Source organism: Gigantopelta aegis, chromosome 10 (genome assembly GCF_016097555.1).
Source record: "Gigantopelta aegis isolate Gae_Host chromosome 10, Gae_host_genome, whole genome shotgun sequence".
In the NCBI taxonomy this organism is placed as follows: Eukaryota; Metazoa; Mollusca; class Gastropoda; order Neomphalida; family Peltospiridae; genus Gigantopelta; species Gigantopelta aegis.
Genome location: NC_054708.1, coordinates 70,499,112 through 70,522,463, shown reverse-complemented (window position 1 = coordinate 70,522,463; position 23,352 = coordinate 70,499,112). Strand labels below are relative to the sequence as shown.

Genomic DNA, 23,352 nt, shown 5'->3' with positions numbered 1-23,352 from the left:
TTGTTTAGCATTGCTTACTTGGTTACATGTTACTGCTGCAATAGCAACCCTGGGAATTAAAAAAAATTGCCATGGCAAAAAAGAAGAAGATATGCCATGGAAACATAGTCTCCACAGCAGTTTTATGATTAACGTGTAAAAGAGGACTTTAATTTGTCAATATTACAAAAATAAATAATCAACTAAGAAAAATGACATAGAAAATTGAAAGCTCCATGGCAAAATAAATGCAACAGAAAATGTGAACACTGTAGCAAATCTCCAAGGCATTGCCGATTGCCATGGTTAATTGCCAGGGTTGAATAGTGCTATTTCATATTAATTTCTGTTGTGTCAGTTATTACTTTGATGCAAATAATCAGATTTAAGGGGTTGTTCCAGAAATAATCATCAGGGTGGTGGTTGTTATGTATTTGAGAGGCACTTGGTTTGTTTTTTTAAATTCCGTCTACCACAGAATAAAAGTATTTAATTTTAATTTTAATTATGTATTGAAAAAGAAAAATGTATAGATTTTAACAATCAGCCATCCACATTGCGACTGATTTGGTCGCATGTGTAACAATTTTTTTTTCATCTGGTGACTAAAACATTTCATACTATCTATAAAAAAAAACATAGAAGTAGGTGCCATCGGCTCCTAGATGAGAAAGTTAACATAGAATGTTGACAATTGTGGTGCCATCGACATCATAATACCCCCTCTGAAATCATGTGATTATTTCTGGACAGTGCTAAACAAAATGTTTCTGTTCTTGTTTTATTTAATAGATTTTTTCATTATTAATTATGGAAATTTGTTTTCAGGCTGAAATATAATGGATTGTTTATGTTTTGTTTTTGATTTCTTACCTGCTTTATTATGTTTTGCTGATATGTGTATTCCGATTTTCGACACAAATCTTGTCTTTTGGATATAGGTGAGCATCCCGACCAATTTGAGCCTATCGATTGGCACCTCAGGATAGGTATCACTAGCCACAAACTTTGCCAATGTGTATCACATTAACCTAGTGTTGCTAGAACTTAGCAAGGGTTTGAGATTGCCATCACATTTGTTGTGTAACTCCATTTCCATGCTAGCATTAATCAAAATCCATGTATTTAATTAACTGTTACAGTTCCAACCATATGTCAAGTATCAAGTCATTTCCATTTAAATTGCCAATTAAAAGACTCCAGAAATTGGACCATTCTAAAATATTTAGTGTATAAAAAAAACCATGATCATATCCGTTACACGTAACTACATAATTGTGTGAATTTGTCAATATAATTTGATTGCACGAATAGCAAACAACCCGTGAAAGCAATAAATGTGTAACCATAAATATGGTGGGTATAATGCAGATAATAATGTCACCAATACATGAATGAAATGTGATTAAATCACATCAACTGATCACTTTAAATATAATATTTATGTCAGCCTTTATGAAACATAACAATTTCATATACCGGTATGTCATCACAAACCCTATATTATAACAGCTAGCTGCCACTAAGCTTTAACTTAACTAAGAAACAAAAACCTCACTCACATCACCTGTAAAGGTATACTCTCCAGTAACAATGGTGCAAAGATTTTTAATAAATGCAATTTGTATTTTTAAACAAATTTGTGAAAACCATAAAATATTAAACTAGTCTATACTCAAGAGAAAAAGGACCATGACATAAATCCTTGTTTGCTGACATCACTTCCTACTATTGTGGTTTCGGTTCCGCTTAGAACCTTGAGTGGTGAAAATATCATGCCAGTGTGTGGAATTCATTACTTTACTACACTTGATATATATGTTAATAGTGGTCGGCATCAGTGCTAGTTTCAACTTTAAAGTTTGACTTGACAAGCACCATCTAATATTGGTTTGGTAAAACCTCTGTTCAGCTGGTTGTAGCACAAGCTTAAACATTTATTTCCTTTAATTTGATATAATCGAGAACAAGTCTTGAAAATCATTTTCATTCTGAATGTTGGGAACTGGAATGATTTTTTGCTACATGAATAAAAGAGTTGAAAAACACATGCTATTTATTACTTTCTGTATTGAAGAAAACAACTTTTGTTTTTCTTCTACAATATTACCAATTTTGACCAAAGAGTATACCTTTAACAACCACATAAAACAAATAATTGCTGTGTTATCAATAACGAAAATTTTGTTATTTTTTCACTTACATTTATTATCACTTAATGTTTGCCCTTCAAATTATTCCTTTTCATCCCTTGCCTAAAAGATGGTTTTATATATATATATATATATATATATATATATATATATATATATATATCATCATTTGCATTTGTATCTACAGTCGTGCACGTAATTTACCTTGTCTGCATATTTAACTTTGTTTCATGCCAATTAACAGTCATGCATTGGTGAATCTTGACAGTTGTGGCCCATTTATAACTTTGTGCTAACTATCTAACCACGTTTTTCATCAGATTGATTTGGAATTTTACAGATGTATTGGCCATCCTCTCAAGTAAGTCAGTGATTGGTTGTCATGTTTTGATGATTTTGAACGGTTCTACCTCCACAACGCACCCACCCCTTAACTAAACCCTCCTACACATGTAAAACAAGGGGATGATCCTTGATACCTGTAATTTTGCATGTGACACTGAGTTTTGAACTTTTAAAGTTGTGTTGACTCTTTCTGATGGCTATAATTCAGAAATGATACTGTACGTTATGAAAACTAAAATATTATTTAAAATAAAATTTAATGCCGTTCAAATCTGTGTGGCACTGACAGCTTGAAAGATTTGCTTTCAAAATGTTGCTCCATCTAAAATATAAAAAAATTGCATTTACTGTATGATTTTGAAAAGTGACATATTTATGGCATTTTTACTTGTCTTGTATATAATGATAGATATCTGGTGTAACTTTTTTTTAAAGAAATTAATTTTGAAGATTGCTATAATAATGTCATGAGGTTCTTGCAATAAATACATGTAATAATCATTTATGCCTAATTTTGAAGATTGCTGTAATGTCATAAGGTTTTTCTGATGAATAATAATCACTTACACATAGTTAAATAGGTTAAGCTGTTTGTCCCAAAGTATAACTCCTCATTATTTAAACAAGTTTGACGTTTGCTTGCTAGATATTAATGCCATATTGATCCCCCCACCTTCCTGCCCACTTCCACCAAAACAAGGCTAAGTTTCTACTAGATTGTAACTCGGTGCTTTTTTCCATATATTAATATGTGCATGCAAGACATTTAAATGTCAGGTCAGGTAACATAAGTTACAATATAATAATTGATGTAATTACAATGTCCTGCATAACACTTTTTTGATTCGGAATTGATGGCCTGTGGGTTTTGTTGGGGTTTGTTGTCTTTGGTTTTGGTGGAGAAATGTTATACATGGTTAAAGGACCTCTTTTAGTTTTCAATTACAATTTCTTACAGTTACAAAAACCTACATCTATGATCCACTTCACCAATTAGATGAGCTATGTGACTTAGCTGCCAGCTATAACCACTATTTAAATGATAAGTCTTTGTTTTAGAACCAACCAAAACGGTGGGGGGGGAAATTAAAACAAATGCCAGTCTCAAAAGTAAATTTCTTTTTGACCATTCATCTGTTCAAAATTCATGTGAAATATAAGGAAGGTAACAAAATTACAAGTATATAGAGGATACTTCTCGAAGGTCTTCTGATATCATAATTTATCAGCACGAGTTGATAAAAGTATGAAGCTGAGGATTTTATACTTTTATCAATGAGTGCTGATAAATTATGATATCACAAGACACGAGGGTGGTATTCTTTTTATCATCCATTATCATTCTTTTCATTTGCGACAGTTGTAAACAATGTCAGAATGTGGGTTGAATGTCAGCGGTAGACTCGTTAACTAGCAGAACGGCAGTGGCGTTATGTCACTAATGGTAGGTTTAGCACTGAAACAAACACAGTGACGTAACAAAACTTTGTCTGGTGATTAATATTTGACGAGATATTGCAAGAGATATCACAAATTATAGTGCCAGCAATAATCTCCTACAAAAGCCTTTAATGGATGATAAAAAAAGATATAATCTCTGCCATTTATTTGTTGGTATCTAAAAAATGTTCTAATGTTTCATAACTTTACACATGTGAACTGGTTTGCCAGTGCCATGATTGAAGACAAAAAATTGGAATTTGGTTATAAAGTGCTCAAGAAGGTAATTTATTCTTAGATTTTTTTTGTTGCAGTATTTTGGGACATCGTGATCAAATTACCAGTACCTTTTATGATACCCAATAGCCGACTTTTATTTTCATAGATGAAAATCCTCCGGATTTTTCTGCTGCCCGATTTTGTTCCGGGTTTTAGCAATCTGGGTTTTACACCAACCCAGGAATCCAGATTTTATATGAACCCTGTAGTCTGGGTTTTATACCAACCACTATTTTTGTGATTACAACATGGCTGCGGTTATGTTATCCATGTATGTTATCTTTATTACCATTGGTCCATTTTGATCTCACAAGATCTTTGAGCAGTGTAAATGTGCTTACTTGTTTGGACAGAAGCTGTGTATGCTGGTCGATGCGCCCTCACGTAACCTGCATATTAATACCTGCCAGCCAAACAAGTGACAACGGTGAATTTGTTGGCAAATTCCAATAAGGCAGCCATTGTTACATCTGCATCATTTAAACATAATATTGAATAATACAAAGTTAAGGACAAAAAGTACTTCCGAAAATTAACTAATGATTTTGTTTTTAATGTAACATTTAGCTGTAGCCTACAGCCAAAGACTTGACATAAAATAAACAAAAAAGAATGGTAGAAACCTTTTTTCCCCCAGTACACATTTTTAACAAATGATTACTAATGCTACATGTACATACAACATACATGTAATTCGATATTTGGTGCAAAGTACAATCTATTCTTAAATTGCAAAGTATTTGATTTTATATTATGTCGGACAATGTACTCAACATATTCTTTATGGTGGACATATTATAACAGCTTTTTAATAACTAAAGTCAACAAAACACTTACAAAAACCCCACACCATGCACCATTAAAAGATTGCCATGATGTGCATCTTTTGGTAGAATAAGTTTGAGCACGCTGTAGATGTGAGAGACAGGAAGTGGCAAATATGTTTCTTGATCGTTAATGTGTGTCAAGTATTGAACAAATATAAACTATATTATTAAATTTAACTCAGATGCTAGAAAATCTTCTTTCAGGCCATTATATTTTACAAACTTTTCAGGGGGAGTTGACTGCCTGCATTACCATTTATAAAAAAAATTCTAAATAAGCTGCTGTAATTTTCAGGATTTTATCGGATGGGACATTCTCATCTATGGTATTTTTGTGTTGGGGTGTTGTTAAACATTCATTCATTCATTCTTAATCAAAATACCAAATCAGAGTTAGCTGCCCACAATAGGTGTGGTAATACACTAAAGAAACAAAATATCAAAACTGGTTATGTTTCTTTCACCACATATGTAGATATTGCATTAATTGGTGCTTTATTGAAAAAACCAAAACATGACTCTTTAAAGGAGACCGGACACCAAACCATATTTACGCGTAATGAATTTGTTTGCCGTCATAAACCACAACACGCAACTACCGCGCTCCCCTTATTGACCAAGTTGAGCGTGCCAGTCTTGGTTGGGTTTTTTTTCGCCGATGTTTGCTGGAAACTGTCGACAATTGATGAGCTAGACCCGTGACGTCATCGATGAGAGGAAAACTGAAGAAACTACCAAAGCAGCTTGGACGAACTTAGCGATTCGAGTGACGAAGAATTGTGTCCAGCTTGTGCTAATGGCATCAAACCATATCAGTTTGAACCACTTATCAGAGACTTTGTCCCTAATCCTGGAAATGTTGTCTTAGACGAAAATTCGGATGAATCAACTGCCGACGAAGATGAGGAACCCACACGGTCATAGACTAGCATACAAGCATTTTTTAAAACATAATTTTTTATGACATTTTTAATGTAAACTGAAGCAAATGGACCTAATTAGAAGAAAAGCACACAAAATGTAATAATATTTCATCATCTATCTTGTTCAGCATAGATGTAAATATGACAAGTCAGTGGATATTCCATAGGCCGATTTCGCAAATTTGCAAAAAGCATCCCATCCTCACCAAAGCAAGATATAATAATTTAACAAAAAACTAAAATTAGCACAATTTTCTTTGTTCCCTTAAGTAGTTATCCAAGTTTTAATGTGTTTGGTTAAACTGTGTATTTTTAATTATTAAGAAAATGTGTTGCCAGTCTGCCGAAACTGTCCACAGCCGGGTACAGAAACACAGAAATGTTGGAAAATATTATACTGTTGCCACATACTGACACTCATTTTACAACTAATATGTCTTATCGACAATATTATTATGTAGTCTGCATTTATTAATATAAAATACAACAGGCCCGTAGGAACTGGGGAGGGGCGGGCCTAGGGACGTGTTCTCCATCACACACTCTAGGATGAAAATATGTTTTAAATTTTCACTGCTTTGCATAAATAAAGATGATATAAAGATAAAAAAAATCTAGTTTGTATCCCTCACTAGAGACTGTATCCCCCCCCCCCCACACACACACACACGCACACACTTCAAATATCGTTCCTACAGGCCTGTACAAATGTAGATAATATGTAGAGTGTGAGGTTAGGAGCCAGATCCTTTTATCTTTAGGATTTTGTAATCATGATTTCAAACCAACTGTTTCAGGTAGTTTGCTCCACATACTGACATAAAACACATTTGTTATATTTGGAATAAAATTAAAATAATTACAATATATCCAGTGTTATTTTCTTTAATCATTCATGGAGGAAGAAGGAAGTCCTGATGAAAATATATTACAGGTAAAATATATAACAGGTAAAACAAAATAATATATGATGCTTATTCCATGTAGTAACTATTGTTAATTTTGCTTTAAATTGCTAAATGCCAAAAGTGATTAATTATATTATTTTATGGTAACAGTCGAAAATTAGACGACCAATTGTTTCAACCTCTGCCAAAGGTACCAGGTTTTCTGCCAAATAATAAGTTGAGGGTACGTAATAAAACAGGCCCGTAGGAACAGGGAGGTGGGTGCCCCCCCCCCCCCCACACTTGTGAGCTTTTTTTATCACATTAATTTTTGCCATTGTAACCAAAATCTGATGTAGAGTTTATACCCGGTCCGTCAGTGCCCCACCTCCCAAAGTCGTTCCTATGGGCCTGTAAAAACTAAATATATTCAAAGGAGTATATTGGGTGGTCATAGGTTTGAAATGTTTTTTGTTTTTTATTGAACATTTTATTTCACGCACTTTAAAAATTTTTAAATAGCAATTATGTTACTATAATCTATCGAAAAAATTAAACATTATATATATACATTAATTTCTGAGATTTTTTAGTACATGCATGTAAGTTTACCCTCCGCACCCTCTGGCAGAAACCTAGGGTAGGTATTAAAACAATTATTTGGTGTAGAGTATTTTTAATATGACATACAGAAAGCATTGAAAAGTACAATTTTATTATGCTTTAATAATCGACATTAGCTTTAAAACTAATTAACCATCATTCCTTCTGGCCAGAGTACATATGTTGTTCCTGCCAAAGTGTTAGCATTTTAATTTTAATGACAATATACTGAACTGACGATAAACATTGTTAACTAACATAATAATTCACGTTTTGAAGGTGTTTTGTTATGAGGTTAACAAACCAACTAGATCAAGAGACATTAATTAGTATGGAGTCGTTATGGGCTGTCGGTAAAAATTAATTTGATAATTATAGGTAAATAAATGTGAAGTTTAAATATTCGTATGTGAACAAATTGCAATACCTTTATTTAATGTATATCTAAGTACATACTTGTTTTAATTTTCACATTGTAAATGTACCATAACCTGCTGTATTTAGTTGGTGTAAAGCCCGTTCGACAACAAAAATGCGTCCATGTTTTAAAACAACTTTCGTTTTTTTGGAAATCGAAACCATGATGTTGGCCGTTTCTTGGGATGCATTGCTGTTCCTGTTGCAGTTAAACACTGTGCAGTTAACCATCATATAATTACGTCGACAGTATATAATAACACTAATTATCTTGTAAATTAAATTTCCGATAAACCTGGAGACAAAAAATTAAATAAAATAAAAAACGATTAAAAGGCACAACCAAAGAATTAATACGTGTACCAGTATTGCTTGGTAACTCTCACCGATGACGTATTACCTCGCTTTCGTTCAGATCTATGCATAATCCCGCCCACATCTGTTTATACCCCAAACCTAAGATGCGCAGCTAACCGGTGCCTCGCAGCGAGCCGGGCGTTTAAGTAATGCGGTCTTTGACGCTAACTTAATCCATTACACACTACATGTCTTTTGGTGGCCGGTCTCCTTTAACAAAAGTCATATGTCCTTTCTTGTATCTCAAAAGGCCAATCCTAATCTAAATATTACATTTTAGTCAATAGCATCTTGCATCCCTGCAAGCAATAACTGAATGCAGTTTGTTAAATTAGTGTTCTTGTTACAAGTAATGCCATACATGTTTTGTATATATACCCAGTGTAACTCATTTATTACCATGATTATGGTTGATCTGATGTTGGTTGTGTGTGGGTTGTGGATGCAAATACTGAACAGTTCATTTCTTCAAAGCTATGTGTACGTGTAAAGGCTTTTGTCTGATGGTCACAGCAGATGATGACCTCTCTGCCCATTCCTCTCTGTCTGTAAGCATATTTATTTGCAATGATACATCTGGCATATTACAGGGTTCTTATTCTATATGGAAATCCTGAAAAGTATTGAATTTCTAAAATCTCATTTGCAGCTCTGGAAAAGTAATAAAATTCTGCCTTGCTATGAAAGTGTCTTGGCAAAGTATGGAATTCTGTATACCTCTAAAAAGTTAATTATTTCTCTCCTAAAGTTTTTGTAAACCTTTTTTTTTTTTGTCCACGGATCCTTAATGTTAGAACTTTTAATTCCCAACACTCGGTGCCACTAATGGTCTATTTTTGCACCTAAGGTCATATGAGCAACACAATTCAGTGGCCATGTGTCTATAATGGCATGACTCTTGTATATGGGAGTGTATTGTGTGTTGAATTTGCATTTTCTGGGGTATCTGTTGACTGTGCTAAATAGTTAGATGACTGAACATTAGAATGGGTGTTTGCAGATTCCAGGATTCATGGCTATACTGCAACTGGGTGGTAAGAAGCCCAGCACCAGACTATGAGACTGGACTACTGCCTAAATGAGCTTATCACAGAGATTAATAATCCTAACATTGTTTGGCATATTATGAATATGGAATTTTGAATTGTTTTGAATGACCATTCTGAAATTGTGTGTACTCTTGGATATATGAACTCTGTATTATGGTGACCGAGAACAGGTTTGTTTTCTAAAGATAATTTTTTAAAAATAATTAAGTTTTACTTGTCAGCTCAGAATGTTTAATGATTTGCATAATAGTAAGCAGAACCACTAATCATGCAAATGGCTGCAAACTGGCAGGGGAATACTAGTTGTCATCAGAATATTTCTACATTGTTAACATATCTACTCATTAATTCATTGAAAATGGTGTGATAATTGGATATGGCTCAATCTGACCATACTTATAGGTTTTTTTACTTGAATGTATTTTTTGTTAAAATTTTACATGGCTATGGTATCTGACCATCATTTTGTTTTTTAAATGTCATGGCCTTTAAGTGGTTATTATCACATGTTTCTGTTAACACATTAACAGACATCATTAATTTATTTATTTGCATTGCTAATGGAATTTGGCACAGAAGCAAAATTGCTAACAAATCATACTAATGCAGTAACAATAACAAGTTTAATACGATTTGGTATACCGCTGAGAAGAAAACATTCTGCAATGGGTTTTTTTCAGATATTTAAAAAATAGAAATCTTGTCTTTTTTATGTGGAAAGAACATGGTAACTATAAACTGACATGATATCCAGTCAATCCTGTAAATGATGGGAGAAAGTTAAAACAATGTGTAATTTTAACAGTTTTATATTAAGTTCATTGGGCCAAATGGTAAATTCACTTCACTTGGCAAAACTTACACAATTTGTGTTCTTGCCTTCCATGAATAAATATTATACTTCATTTTAACTATACCCAAATACCAGGCATCATTTTAAATGTATTTCAATTTGGCTTTACATAAAAAGAAAACTGTTTTGGAAATAACAAAAATGTTATATTTTTATGTGTAAATTATATTTTCTTCATTAGTTATCCTACTAAACTCTGTGTTTAATTTCCCATCCCAACCAATGCACCAGGACTGATATATCAAAAGGCTGTGGTATGTGCTCTGTGGAAAAATGCATATATTAAAGATCCCATGCTGACACTAATGGAAGAATGTAGGCTTTCATTAGAAGACTGCGTGTCGGAATTAACCAATGCTTGACATCTATCAATGTGCTCTAGTGATGGCACTAAATAAAATCATATTTTATCTTTATTTGATTGACATATTATTTTAGTATAATTATGTGTATCTACTAGTTTAAGATCTGCTGTTTGTGTGTAGAAAAAAAAGAAAACCAATAATTACAAACTCCATGAGCAGATGACATTCTTCACTTTGAGTGAGAATTGCTGTTTTATTTATATCTTGACCATTTGTTTTGAAAAATTGCACATAAAAATAGAACATTTGTGTTTCCAAAACTGTTTTCCTGTTTCTTTTTACATCAAGCTAACCTGGAATTATAGACCCAAAAAAAAAGAAACACCTCACTTAAAATGTTTACTGGTAAATGGTATAGTTATTCTCTAAATATCTTATTGCTTCATATTATCTGAAAGATAGAATAAGTAGAATTTGTTTTAAAAAGTCTATACTGTGGCAGAATAGTATTGAGAACTTGATTATTCCTAGGAATCTATGATTGATTACCAAATATGATACATGATCGATTTCAAATAAGAGAAATGCTGTATATATAATGATATCATTTTATAGTTGCCCCTGATGACTGATGGAAATTATGTGGTAATTATTGTGAAATTCATGAAATACATTATTGTGAAATTCGTGAAATACATGTAAATATATATTGTGACCTTATGCCTTGAATTTCTTTATTACAGACAAGGTTTAATTATGTTTTGCACATGGCTGTAGAAATTGATAAATGTTTTGTTTCTTCTTGTTTTTTTTCAAGAGATTACATCTAATTTATAAGATGATAAACATTACCGGTAACAGATGTTTTTAAATGAGTTTTAATATTTTCTGTATTATTTATAAACTATAGGTATTAATAAATATTTGATGTCGTACTAAAATAGTTATAGTAACAGAATTGAAATAATTATTTGTGAAATACATGTATCTTTGCTTGCCTTTAAAAAATATAAAAAATTGTCTAATATTAAATTATTGTTGAACTATTATTTTTGTTTTAGATGAAGTTCCAAGGGAACCCTCTCTGGTTCTGATTGTCAAGTGGGGAGGGGAGTTAACTCCTGCTGGCAAGATGCAGGCAGAAGATCTTGGAAAGGCTTTTCGCACTCTGTACCCTGGAGGTCAAGGTAGTTTGTATTTAATGTTTTATGTAATACAGCATTTGAATCCTCACTGTTACATGTTTGTGGTTATACCTTATAGCTTAGTTTCACACCAAACACTAAATACTAGAGATTTCTGGTTTTGGTAGTAGTGAAACAACAGTTTTTATAAATATTTGTTATTTTGAAAAACAAAGAATATATTAAATTTATTACCCCAGCGGTCACTCATAACAGGGAAAATATTTTCCATATTTTCTCAGTGAGAAATATTCTGCATTGGTGTATCATACAATATTATTGGACGATTTGACGCTTACAAACTAATAATCTTGTCTATACTAAATATGACGTCATCACGATTTGGTAAATACACAAAATGACATCATGTAGTTTAAAGAGTTGGCATTCACGATTCTCTGTTTTTACTGTTAAATTTACAACAAAATGTCATTTTAATGCAATTCATTATAGATTTTTTTAGCAGAATAAAGAGAACTTTTGGTTTTTAAAATTATCTGTAAACGTGATTAAAATACAAAGTTATAGCAATACTCAGAACTGTGTGTAAAGTAGTTTACATTATGCATGTGCATCACAAATAAAGGCTTTTAGAAAAAAAATAGCTGGGGTAATAAATAGAATAATAAACTCGGTACCAGTTATCAAATTTATGTCCCTCATGAAATAATTTTTATTTCACTCAGGACATAAATTTTATAATAACCGGTAACCCATTTATTATCCTCTATTTATGTGGTGTTCTATTTTTCTGAATGGTTGATTCATTGTTGGCAAAAGGGAATCTCACTACTAGTTTTATTTTAAATATAATATTGTAATTTTGGTGTGGCTTTTCTTGAATGTTGTTACTTGAAATCATCTTACCATAATGTATGCACATAATTCAACTATCATTCAGAATCATCTTTTATTATATCTTTGTACAAACTTTTAACTGTTCCTTAAAATATTCTTATCTCTCCGTATTTACAAATTGTCTTTCCTCTCTGTATAAACATCAACTATTATTTAAAATCATTATACCTTGCTGTACAAACTCCATTTTTGAACTTCATTATAGCATTTTTAGTATTTAAATGTTGCTAATTTCATTTTGAAATTCAAAAGCTTGTTTATGAACCTTGACTCATGGACTTGTCATTATGACATAATGTCTATATTTAGAACTTTGACACTTTAACTGAGCTATCATAAAAGTATTTTGTCTGGTAACTTCAGTTTGGCTTGTTTTCATATTAGAATGCATGGATTTGTTTTTCAAGCTTACTGTATGTGAAGTTGTTTACCCAAACATGTAGTACTTCTGTTTTTAGAATTAAGTCATTGGCATTGGTATTCCAAATAGTATCGGTTTCCTCTGCTTTCTTTTTTTTTGGTCAAGTCTGTAAACAATACCAGTCACATGTTTCCCATGTTTATTCTGAAATCTGGTCTCAGGAATTAATTATTAATCTTTTGTACGTAATAATACTGGTATTTTATACACTGATACATCCATGATCAGCTTCATGAATAGTAATCAGCAATAGACTAAATAAAACCAGTCTACTTACTGGGTAACATTGAGGTCCAGAACAATCTCAGAAAGCAGATGTGAACCAAGTACCGTACTCATTTTATAGTCAGGTTGTGAATCCAGTCATTCAGAGGTACAAAAAAGAAAAAAAGAAAGAAGCAAATGAACAAAACCAGCAGGTTAACATGTAGTTATAAAGTAGAAAGCTGGTGAAACTTTAAAATAATAAATATTTTAATGCCTGTAGAAACTGTTCCTCTCCTATTTTAAATGTTTTAAACCATATTGACCTTAAATATGTTGGCTTTTCACTGTTGTTATTTTTATTAACAGAAGTTTATATATATATATATATAAAAGATGGCTTTGGATGTGGGTAGGAAGAAATACACATACATGTGATCATGTGTGTGTGTGTGTGTGTAGTGTGTAGTGTGTGTAGTGTGCGTGTAGTGTGTATGTATAGTGTGTGTGTAGTGTGTATGTGTAGTGTGTGTGTAGTTTGTGTATAGTGTGTGTAGTATGTGTTGTGTGTATGTGTGTGTGTGTAGTGTGTGTGTGTAATATGTGTAGTGTGTGTGTGTGTGTGTGTGTGTGTGTGTAATATGAAGCAAATGAACAAAACCAGCAGGTTAACATGTAGTTATAAAGTAGAAAGCTGGTGAAACTTTAAAATAATAAATATTTTAATGCCTGTAGAAACTGTTCCTCTCCTATTTTAAATGTTTTAAACCATATTGACCTTAAATATGTTGGCTTTTCACTGTTGTTATTTTTATTAACAGAAGTTTATATATATATAAAAGATGGCTTTGGATGTGGGTGGGAAGAAATATACATACATGTGATCATGTGTTGGAGTGTGTGTGTGGTGTGTAGTGTGTATGTAGTGTGTATGTAGTGTGTGTGTAGTATGTATGTTTGTAGTGTGTGTGTAGTGTATGTGTAGTGTGTAGTGTGTGTGTGTATGTATAGTGTGTGTAGTTTGTGTATAGTGTGTGTAGTGTGTGTGTGTGTAGTATGTGTAGTATGTGTTGTGTGTGTGGTGTAGTGTGTGTAGTTTGTGTGTGTAATATGTGTAGTGTGTGTGTGTGTGTGTGTGTGTGTGCATATATATGCGGCAATAAAATAAAAAAGTTTTTAATAGTTTCAAAAGTAGATTTTTCTCTTTCATAAATGAACCATCATTCATGTATTTTGCACCAAAGGTTCTATCCCTACAGTGTGCATTTATGGCAGTCAGGCCTATTCTGTTCAGTGGGTATCACATATTTGCAGTGACATATTATATATTATGTGATATTGATGCAAATATAATTGATTACTGCAAATTATAATTAAATGCCTTTTAAGAACTACTTACAACAGATAGACTAGATAGACGGAGGATGGCATGCATGATGAAGAATTCACATATCAGACAACTTACATTAAATCAGCTATAACATCAGCAGAAAAGTAGTAAATTAATGTAAAACAGTGTGATTAATTTATTTCATTTCAAATATTCTTCGGTATTTATTATACATTTTAAATAATTATAATTGTCCAAAAATGTCTAAACTTATCCATTTATTTACCTGTATTATACTCACTCAGTTTTAAATGTTGAATGCATGTGTTGCTTTTTTATATGTTTTTTAGGTCATGGTTTGTTGGGGTTTTACTGCATATCTGCGTCTTTTTGTAATGTACACTGTTCTTTTGTTACACCCTTGACAAATTTTTATTAAACCAATATTCTTGTAGCTTCATTAATGTATGCAAACCCTACGACTAACTACAGAAGGTATGTTTCATAATTTAATTCTGAGGGAGGGTTCACAATTTTGGAGGAATGTGTAGCATTCATTCTCATTCTTCAAAGGTTTGTCATCTATTCATTAAATACCATCTGCTAATGAAATGCACTTAGCAATAAATTACTAGCAGTAGATTTGTGAAATACATTTAGTTGACGAAACGTTGAGAAGTTTTTCTTGTTTTAAAAAGAGATTATTTTTATTGGAATATGACACCTAATTGTTTTGATGCATTTTTGCATATTTCAGAAGTTTGTAAGTTAAAAATTATTTTTATTTAATAGTTACTCACTTCATATCATTTAGAATAACTACAATAGGAAATATATGGAATGGGAATTCATTAAACTAGTTACACAAAACTAACTTTATCATTTTCCTTTGCTATTCTTTGGATGAATATTTCATTATTCTTTTCTCGTTTTTGTTTAAGTTTTGTAAAACTGGATTTATGCTTGGGGAAAAAAGGTCACCCTTTCTTCAGTTACTTACTATACCAGTAGTATACATATGAATATTTTGCTGGCTTCAATGTATGGTGCACATCATATGCAGTGATTAATCTAAGCTCTAAACTGCATTTATTAACACTGTTTTTCTTTAGTCATGGTATCCGGTTCCATATTGTGGCCCTGCCGCATATGCATGCTTAAATCATTGCATTTCACTGTTGAATATTTAGGGATGGGTGAATGGAGTAAACTAATGTGTATATATAATTTAATTAAGATATTTGGTCAGACTTGTGAAATAAAAATAGATTTTTTTTTATATCTTTATTATCTTGTGTTAATCTCCTTTTCCTTTTTGTTCTTTAAATCACTGCTAATTTACAATACTTTTACTTTGTGACAAAACTTACAAGACTACAAACACATTGAGCTAAAGTTTTTATTGCCTATTTTAACATTAGTGGAACATATTCACATAGAAAGTACCCCTTCAGTAAAGACCTAAATTTTACACCACATACAGATAAGTTAGTAGCAGATAAATTGAAACAAAACTATTTGCAAAAATGGAACCAACATAAAACTGGTCGCCATCTTGAAATCTAATTTCTTGACCGTGCTGATGCAAACAGAAAAACTGACAGGTTTCAGCCTAACATAACACTATTGTAGCGAGATGTTCAGTAAATGAATTTATAACAGACAATTTAGCTACCTGTTCAGACAAACATTTTACTAGTTCCCACTCCCCCCTGAATTCCGCGGAAAAATTTGTATAAAGGCCAGGTATTGGCAGCAACTTTTGTGTTAAAGTTTAATGTTTAACTTTCATGTTTAGATCAATTTCTTACAAACTGTAAGTTCTAGGTCAGTGAAACTTGGTTTATAGCTGTACCTATGGATGTTCATCACTGCAATGAAATTTTTTATTGTAGGCGAGACAAGTAATTCTGCAGATTTCTTGTTAATATATTTACTCAAGGAAACATCTAACTGTGCTCTATAAAGTTACTTAGTATGGAGTCCTTCATAAACTTTAACCGGCCTTAGTGGCGTCGTGGTTAGCCATCGGTCTACAGGCTGGTAGGTACTGGGTTTGAATCCCAGTCGAGGCATGGGATTTTTAATCCAGAAACCAACTCCAAACCCTGAGTGAGTGCTCCGCAAGGCTCAATGGATAGGTGTAAACCACTTGCACCGACCAGTTATCCATAACTGTTCAACAAAGGCCATGGTTTGTGCTATCCTGCCTGTGGGAAGCGCAAATAAAAGATCCCTTGCTGCCTGTCATAAAAGAGTAGCCTATGTGGCAACAGGTTTCCTCTCCAAATCTGTGTGGTCCTTAACCATATGTCTGACGCCATATAACCGTAAATAAAATGTGTTGAGTGCGTCGTTAAATAAAACATTTCTTTCTTTCCATAAACTTTATTAAGTAAACATATGGTTGTTTTGGGTCGTATCATTCATTTAATGTTTAAGTGGCTGGACGTAGTCCAGTGGTAAAGTGCTCGCTTGGTGTGGGATCGATCCCTGTCAGTGGGCCCATTGGGCTATTTTTCGTTCCAGCCTGTGCACCACGACTGGTATACCAAAGGTCATGGTATGTGCTGTCCTGTCTGTGGGATGGTGCATATAATAGATTCCTTGCTACCGTACTAATGAAAAAAAAAGGTAGCAGGTTTCCTCTAAGACTATATGTCAAAATTAACACATTTTTGACATCCCAAGTAGCCATTGATTAATAAAATCAATGTGCTCTAGTGGTGTCATTAAACAAAACAAACTTTTTTCATTTAATGTTTAATAAAGATGAAATTTACTTTTAAATATTAACAATAACACGTGTAATAACATGGCCGTATAAGCTTAAAGAGGGGTGTTGTAAAACATCAGTTCACAATCTTGGTCAGTATCCGGTGTAGCCACCATTAGCAATGACAGCTAACTTATAACATAAGACAGTTGAAGAAGGCTTGAGGTATGAGCTATTCTCAGTTGAGCCAATGCTGACAGGAGATTTTATTCCACAAATGTTACCTGGGTGAAAAGTCAGGTGAAATACATGACCAGGATAGCTGTGCTATTTAGCAGGAAGTCAGTGACTACACAGGCAACACACGGGCATGCTTACCAAACAACCATCAGATTGCCATTTATGGCCTTGATCTTGGTTCTTTGGTGTCTTCTTATATTATCATGCTGTCATCACCAACAACAAGGACATCAGCATAGTGTTGTTGTTGATGTCACTACAATAAACACCAACCATCAGAACTATCGGTGGCCATCACTGCAGTTGCCAGCATTAGTATGGAATCTCAATAACAGTCATCACTGCCGTCAGTATGGAACCTCAGTGGTGGCCATCACTACTATCAGTATGAAAAGTCATCAATGGTCATCACTACTGTCCGTATTAAAGGAAAGCAGTAGCCACCATTGTTATCAATATGGAATCTTAATAATGGCCATTACTACTGTCAGTATGAACCTCTGTAATGGCTATCATTACTATCAGTATGAAAAGTCAACAATAGCCACCATTGGTATCAATATGTAATCTTAATAATGACCATTAAATGATTACTACTGTCCATATGGAAACTCAGTAATGGCCATCATTACTGTCAGAATGCGAAGTCAGTACAATGCAGTACAATACAATACAATATAATACAATACAATATAATACAATTGCACCCTTTGTGTGTGTATTGGTCTAAGGGAAATCTACACATACCGTATATCTTCGCCTATAAGTCGAATTTTTTTCACCCAAAAATTATTTTATAACTTGGGGGGTCGACTTATAAGAGGGTAAAAAAATTTCCACCAAAAAATACTACTGTTTTGGGGATTATTTTACAAGTTTTATTGTTGAAGTATGCCATGTATTTATACTCAAATATGTTAATTTGACACATTTATTTTTTATAACCTATTTTTTTTGGCATTAGAACGGTTTTGGTTATGCGAAAAGGCATACGATCTCACTCACATGCCAAGACAACAGTCCACTTAGTTAAATTAACAGTCATCACTAATAGTAAAAATGTAAACAATACTAACTACCTGTTGCCTGAGTTTATTTTGAAATCTGGTCACTGGCATTAATGGTTGTTCAAACAATGTTTTGGCGGTGATTAACTTCATGAATATTACTGAGCGTTCCCTTAAAATAGACTGATCTCTACAGTTCACTATCTAGAGCAATAGGGACACACATCATTTGGTACAAAAACCAGTGTACTTTCCAGAGTTATCCTCCTTACATGTATTAATATGGCGGCAAAACGTGATACTTTCAGTTTTATCGTAGTGATCTGTTGTCAGTGTTTATAAATAAAGTTGTTGTCTGTGCACAAAACCATCTGTACAGTACTATACAGTAACAGTCAAACAGCTTTCACTCTCTACTAAGGGAATATTTCGTTTTGATGCTATGTAATAATGATAGTTTGATTGGAATAGTCTTGATTATATTGCGATGTACAAAACGTGAAAACCGAAGTTTGTAAAATAATTTTCTTTTGTTCAAATATTATTGTTCTCATGTGCTGAAAATAAGAAATATTTCAATATTTATAAGTAGTTTTTCATGGGTCGACTTATAAACGGGTCAATAAAAAAATACGTTTTCAGGGCTTGAAATTAGGGACTCGACTTATAGCCGAGATCGACTTACAGGCGAAGATATACGGTAGTCAGTACAAGTTGTGATTTAAGGGAAGATGTCAGTGTGGCTTCCAGTCAGTCCCCTGAGACAAGTTCAAGGAGAGTGATTTTCAGTGTATGTTTTAATTCAGCATCTACATATAGGTCATCACCATGGAGCAGTGAACCAGTGTTTTACACTGATCACCAACATATATTTAAACATTTGTGAATATTTAGAACATGGTATCAGTGTGAAGGGTTGGACTGTTTCAACATAAATGAAGGACAAAAATTGTCTGTCAATTCAGTATTTAAACAGAATTGATGCATCGTTTGTTAGAATTGTTCAGAATTGATTACATGGTCATAGGGATTCACTTTAAAAAATACATTTATTAATCTGCTGGAGTTTCTTTTTAAGGCAAATGATGACAAACTAATATTTTATTGTATGACTGGTGAAATTGAGAAGAGATTTACTGTTACCTTCACCATGTGGTGATTTCCTGAGGAACCTTATTCCAGTCCATCTCCTTGTTTTCCACCAAAGTTAATAAATCAAGCTAAACAGTATCACGATACCTTTTACCCTGTAAAGAATGTCTACATGTATGTCACTGCACTGACAAATAACGGCACTTCACATACAGATACAGGGCTCGAAATAGGAAATAAAATATGGCCTGCTGTTATGTTTTCAAAATAGGCAGCATGTCGTTTGGGATAGTATGTGAAAAGTTAGCACCTCTGAGATGTATTTTAGAACTTTATGGAATTAAAAATAAAGGAATTTTCAGCCCATTTTCTTTTTTTTTCTTTTTTGTAAATAGCAGATGAGATCATTGTACATAAATCTGTCTTTTGAAAACTGATCTGCAATTTTGTTGTTGTTTTAGCAGGTGAATTTCTCGCTATTTTGTTTCAGCAGGTGCATTTCTTGCTATTTCGAGCCCTGACATAGCTAGTCTACTTACAAGCAGATAGTATGAAAAGTCAAATGTTAAGCAAGATCATGGGTCAAGGTTCAGTGTTGTTTTTTGCTTTTTTTTTCTTCTTTTTAAAAAAAAAATAATATTGTAATATTGTTGAATACGGTGCATGAAATACAGAGTAAATGAAACATATAGCTTTAAAATAAAATATTTTAATTGAAATTTTAAAGATTTTTCAAATGAAAATAAAACTGCAGACATTCTTAAGCACAAAAGAAGAACATTTTATTTTATGTTTAATGTTAAAAGCCTGGGATCATCAATTATTCTCTGGTTGGGTGAGGAATTTGAGAAATAAAAATAACCAGTTTTGTATTTTTGTTTTCTAGGTAATGGGTTTGTTTCCTGTCCAAGCTAAAATTATCACATTAATTTTTCAGTCCATAAAATTTTAATTAATAATTAATTATGCTCATGTTCAAGCATGCTGAGTAGGCTGTCCAGCTAGGACTGCTGTTATTATGACAGGATTAGTATGAGAGAAGACTCTCTGCCACAAGTCTACTTCTGTTACCAGTTAGAGGTCTTTTATATACACTAAAGTTTGTTATAAAGGCACAAAATACACATGATTTTGACACATAGACCTTAGAAAAAACACACTGCAGATTTCCATTTGCAATAATGAATCTTTTATTTGCACGTTCCTTCAGGCAGGACAATAGTTATTATGGCCTTTTATATGCACAATACATGCTATATATTAACTTATGCAATAAAATACCATATTGTAAATATTTAAGAATTTATGAATATGTTTGCAAATAAGAATATGTTGTGTGTCATATACAAGTCTCCTTCCATGTTGTTGCTGTCATCAGTTAAGGATAGATCTATATTGGTTGTGTTGTCAGTTAAGGATAGCCACCGCCCAACCCAAGATCCGGCATGTTGTTGTTATGACACCTATTTTCAGTTGTAGCAGTTTGTGTAATTCTGTCTTGTTGTATACCAGGACATGTACGTGTCCCAGGGGGATGGACCGGGTCAACAGCTTCACAAGATCACCCTAAATATTGGATCCTAGATAACCACCCAGGTTAGAATCAGGATTTTGTCTAAATTTATCGTAATCCAACTGCCCTTAATTTCCACAACTTGGAAAAAAAAATCATTATTAAAAATTGTTTTATTTGTGTTGTGTGTGTTAAAATAAAACTGTGATAAATTATCAAGTATGTGTAAAGCATGTTAAACATTTTGAATATATTAGATACAGTATTTAACATGCTTGATTTTGAAACTTGTGGAAAACATAACTGCCTTTTTTCTTCTTCTTTTTATTTTTATTTTTATTTTTAGCTCACCTGACCCGAAAGGCCATGTGAGCTTATGACATGTGGCGTCTGGCATCTGTCTGGTATCCGCATCTTTTCACATTTTCTACTTCTTCACAAGTTCCACCAGGCATATTTGCACCAAACTTGGTCCAAATGATTAAGTGTTGTTACTTTTCAAGCAGGTTCAAAATCAAAGATGACAGAGCTCTCTGTTCTGATTGCGTGAAACATTTTCGACTTCTTCTCACTCAGAATTTACCAAGCATTATGATCCTCTGATGGCTGTGACCAGGCCCCTTGTTTATAAATTTTTTAGAATCTAGACTCAAGACTCTAAAACGTCATGGCAACATTATACAAATTGTATGCATTTGATGGCCTTAGAAATTTGAGTCTAGGCTCTAAGCACACAAGCCCATGTGTGTTTTTTTATGTGTTTTTTTGTGTGTGTGGGCAATTTGAAATCCAAGATGGCTGTCCTGGCCTCTGATCAGCTAAGATATTTTCACTTCTTCTTAAGTTCCATTAGACAGATTCCAGCCAGACTTGATTCAAATGATCCTTTCATGGCCCTTACTAAGCAGTGTTACTTTTTAGGCTGGATTCTAATTGGATGAAACATTTTCGACATTAGTCAGAGTAATCAAACATGGTCCACATGGTAATTTCATGCTTTTGACCAAGGGTTGATATTTTGGGGGCCGATTCTACATCCAAGATAGCCAAACTGGCCTCTGATTGGTTGAGACATTTTGGACTTCTGAAGTTCCATCAGGCAGATTTCAGCCAAACTTTATATACAAATGATATTTTCATTGCCCAGGCTCTGTATTCATAAATGTACTTAAGTCAAACTATGATACTTATCTATGTACTTTAAGCATGTAATTAAGTATCATACTTTGACTTAAGTACATTTATGAATACGGAACCTGGCCACATTTGTTATTTTTCGGGCCGATTCACAAACTTTGTACAAATGAAACTCTCATAGCCCAGTCCAAGTGTTGTTATTTTTTAGCTGATTCAAAATCCAATTGAACACCATGGCCCCCAGTGGTTGAGACATCTTTAACCTCTTCTTAGGTTCAACTAACCTCTTCTTAAGTTCAACAAAGCAGATTTCAACCAAATTTGGTACCATTAGTCCACATTAGGCCCTTATTAAGTTTTATTATAGCCGTCTTATGCTCTGATTTACTTAGAGATTTTCAACTTCTAAAGTTCCATCACTAGGCAGATTTCAACCAAACTTGGTACAAACGACTGGACCGTGACAAGTACATACATCTTCATCTACAGGTGAATTTAGAATTCACAAAATGTAAAAAAATATACTGGAATAAAAGTGGATCATTTATTGGCTCACATTACAATACATACATATGCATGGGTGTCAATTGGTAGGGGGCGAGGGGGATTCATCCCCCCACTGTTCAGCTTGAGGGGAACAGCATAAGAAATATCCCCCACCCCAATATTTGATTTGACCAATAAAGTTATATTGTACCAACCTAGTCTTCATTCACATACCACTTGTATAGTCATAATATTTTAAATAAATGCGGCCAACATAATTATTTTAAGTAGCCTGCATTAAATGCCTAAATTTTTGCTTATTGAGAATTAGCAACAGACCAACAATAGATTAATAGTTTTTTCATGTTAAGATTTTCTAAAACAATGTGTGTGTCTCCCTCTCCCCCAAGCAAGCACCCCCTCCCCACTCCCACCATTAAAACCGGATCATTGCCAATGGTTTACTTTTACAAGGTATAGTTTAATACCAGATGAGCAATTCAGACCCAATGGGCATATTCTTTTTTTTCTGAAATATTTGTGGATGAATCCATTCTAAACCCAGTAACAAAAAATTTAAAAATTGACAACACCTATCTTTAGTTATCATAATAAATGTAACACATGTATGGCAGTGTTTATCCGTATTTCTTTTATATAATGTTTGTCCATAATTCTGATTAAAGGAACTATTAAAGATTTTTCCATCTAACAACCTTTTTGCGACTAAAATTACGTATTAAAAAC

At 33.2% G+C, this 23,352-nt stretch overlaps 1 protein-coding gene across 9 annotated transcripts in view; it reads left to right on the top strand.

Annotated features, from left to right (window-relative positions):
- The window catches only part of LOC121382558 (inositol hexakisphosphate and diphosphoinositol-pentakisphosphate kinase 2-like), a 122,585-nt gene that overhangs the window by 32,846 nt on the left and 66,387 nt on the right, over positions 1-23,352 (top strand). For 4 of the 9 annotated variants that reach the window (XM_041512021.1, XM_041512020.1, XM_041512017.1 and 1 more), the window contains exons 13-15: positions 921-968; positions 11,479-11,604; positions 20,982-21,065. In XM_041512021.1, the coding sequence (XP_041367955.1) occupies positions 921-968; positions 11,479-11,604; positions 20,982-21,065 (258 nt within the window). The remainder of the gene's footprint in view (positions 1-920; positions 969-11,478; positions 11,605-20,981; positions 21,066-23,352) is intronic. The other 5 variants (XM_041512019.1, XM_041512018.1, XM_041512024.1 and 2 more) reach the window with 3 other exon arrangements.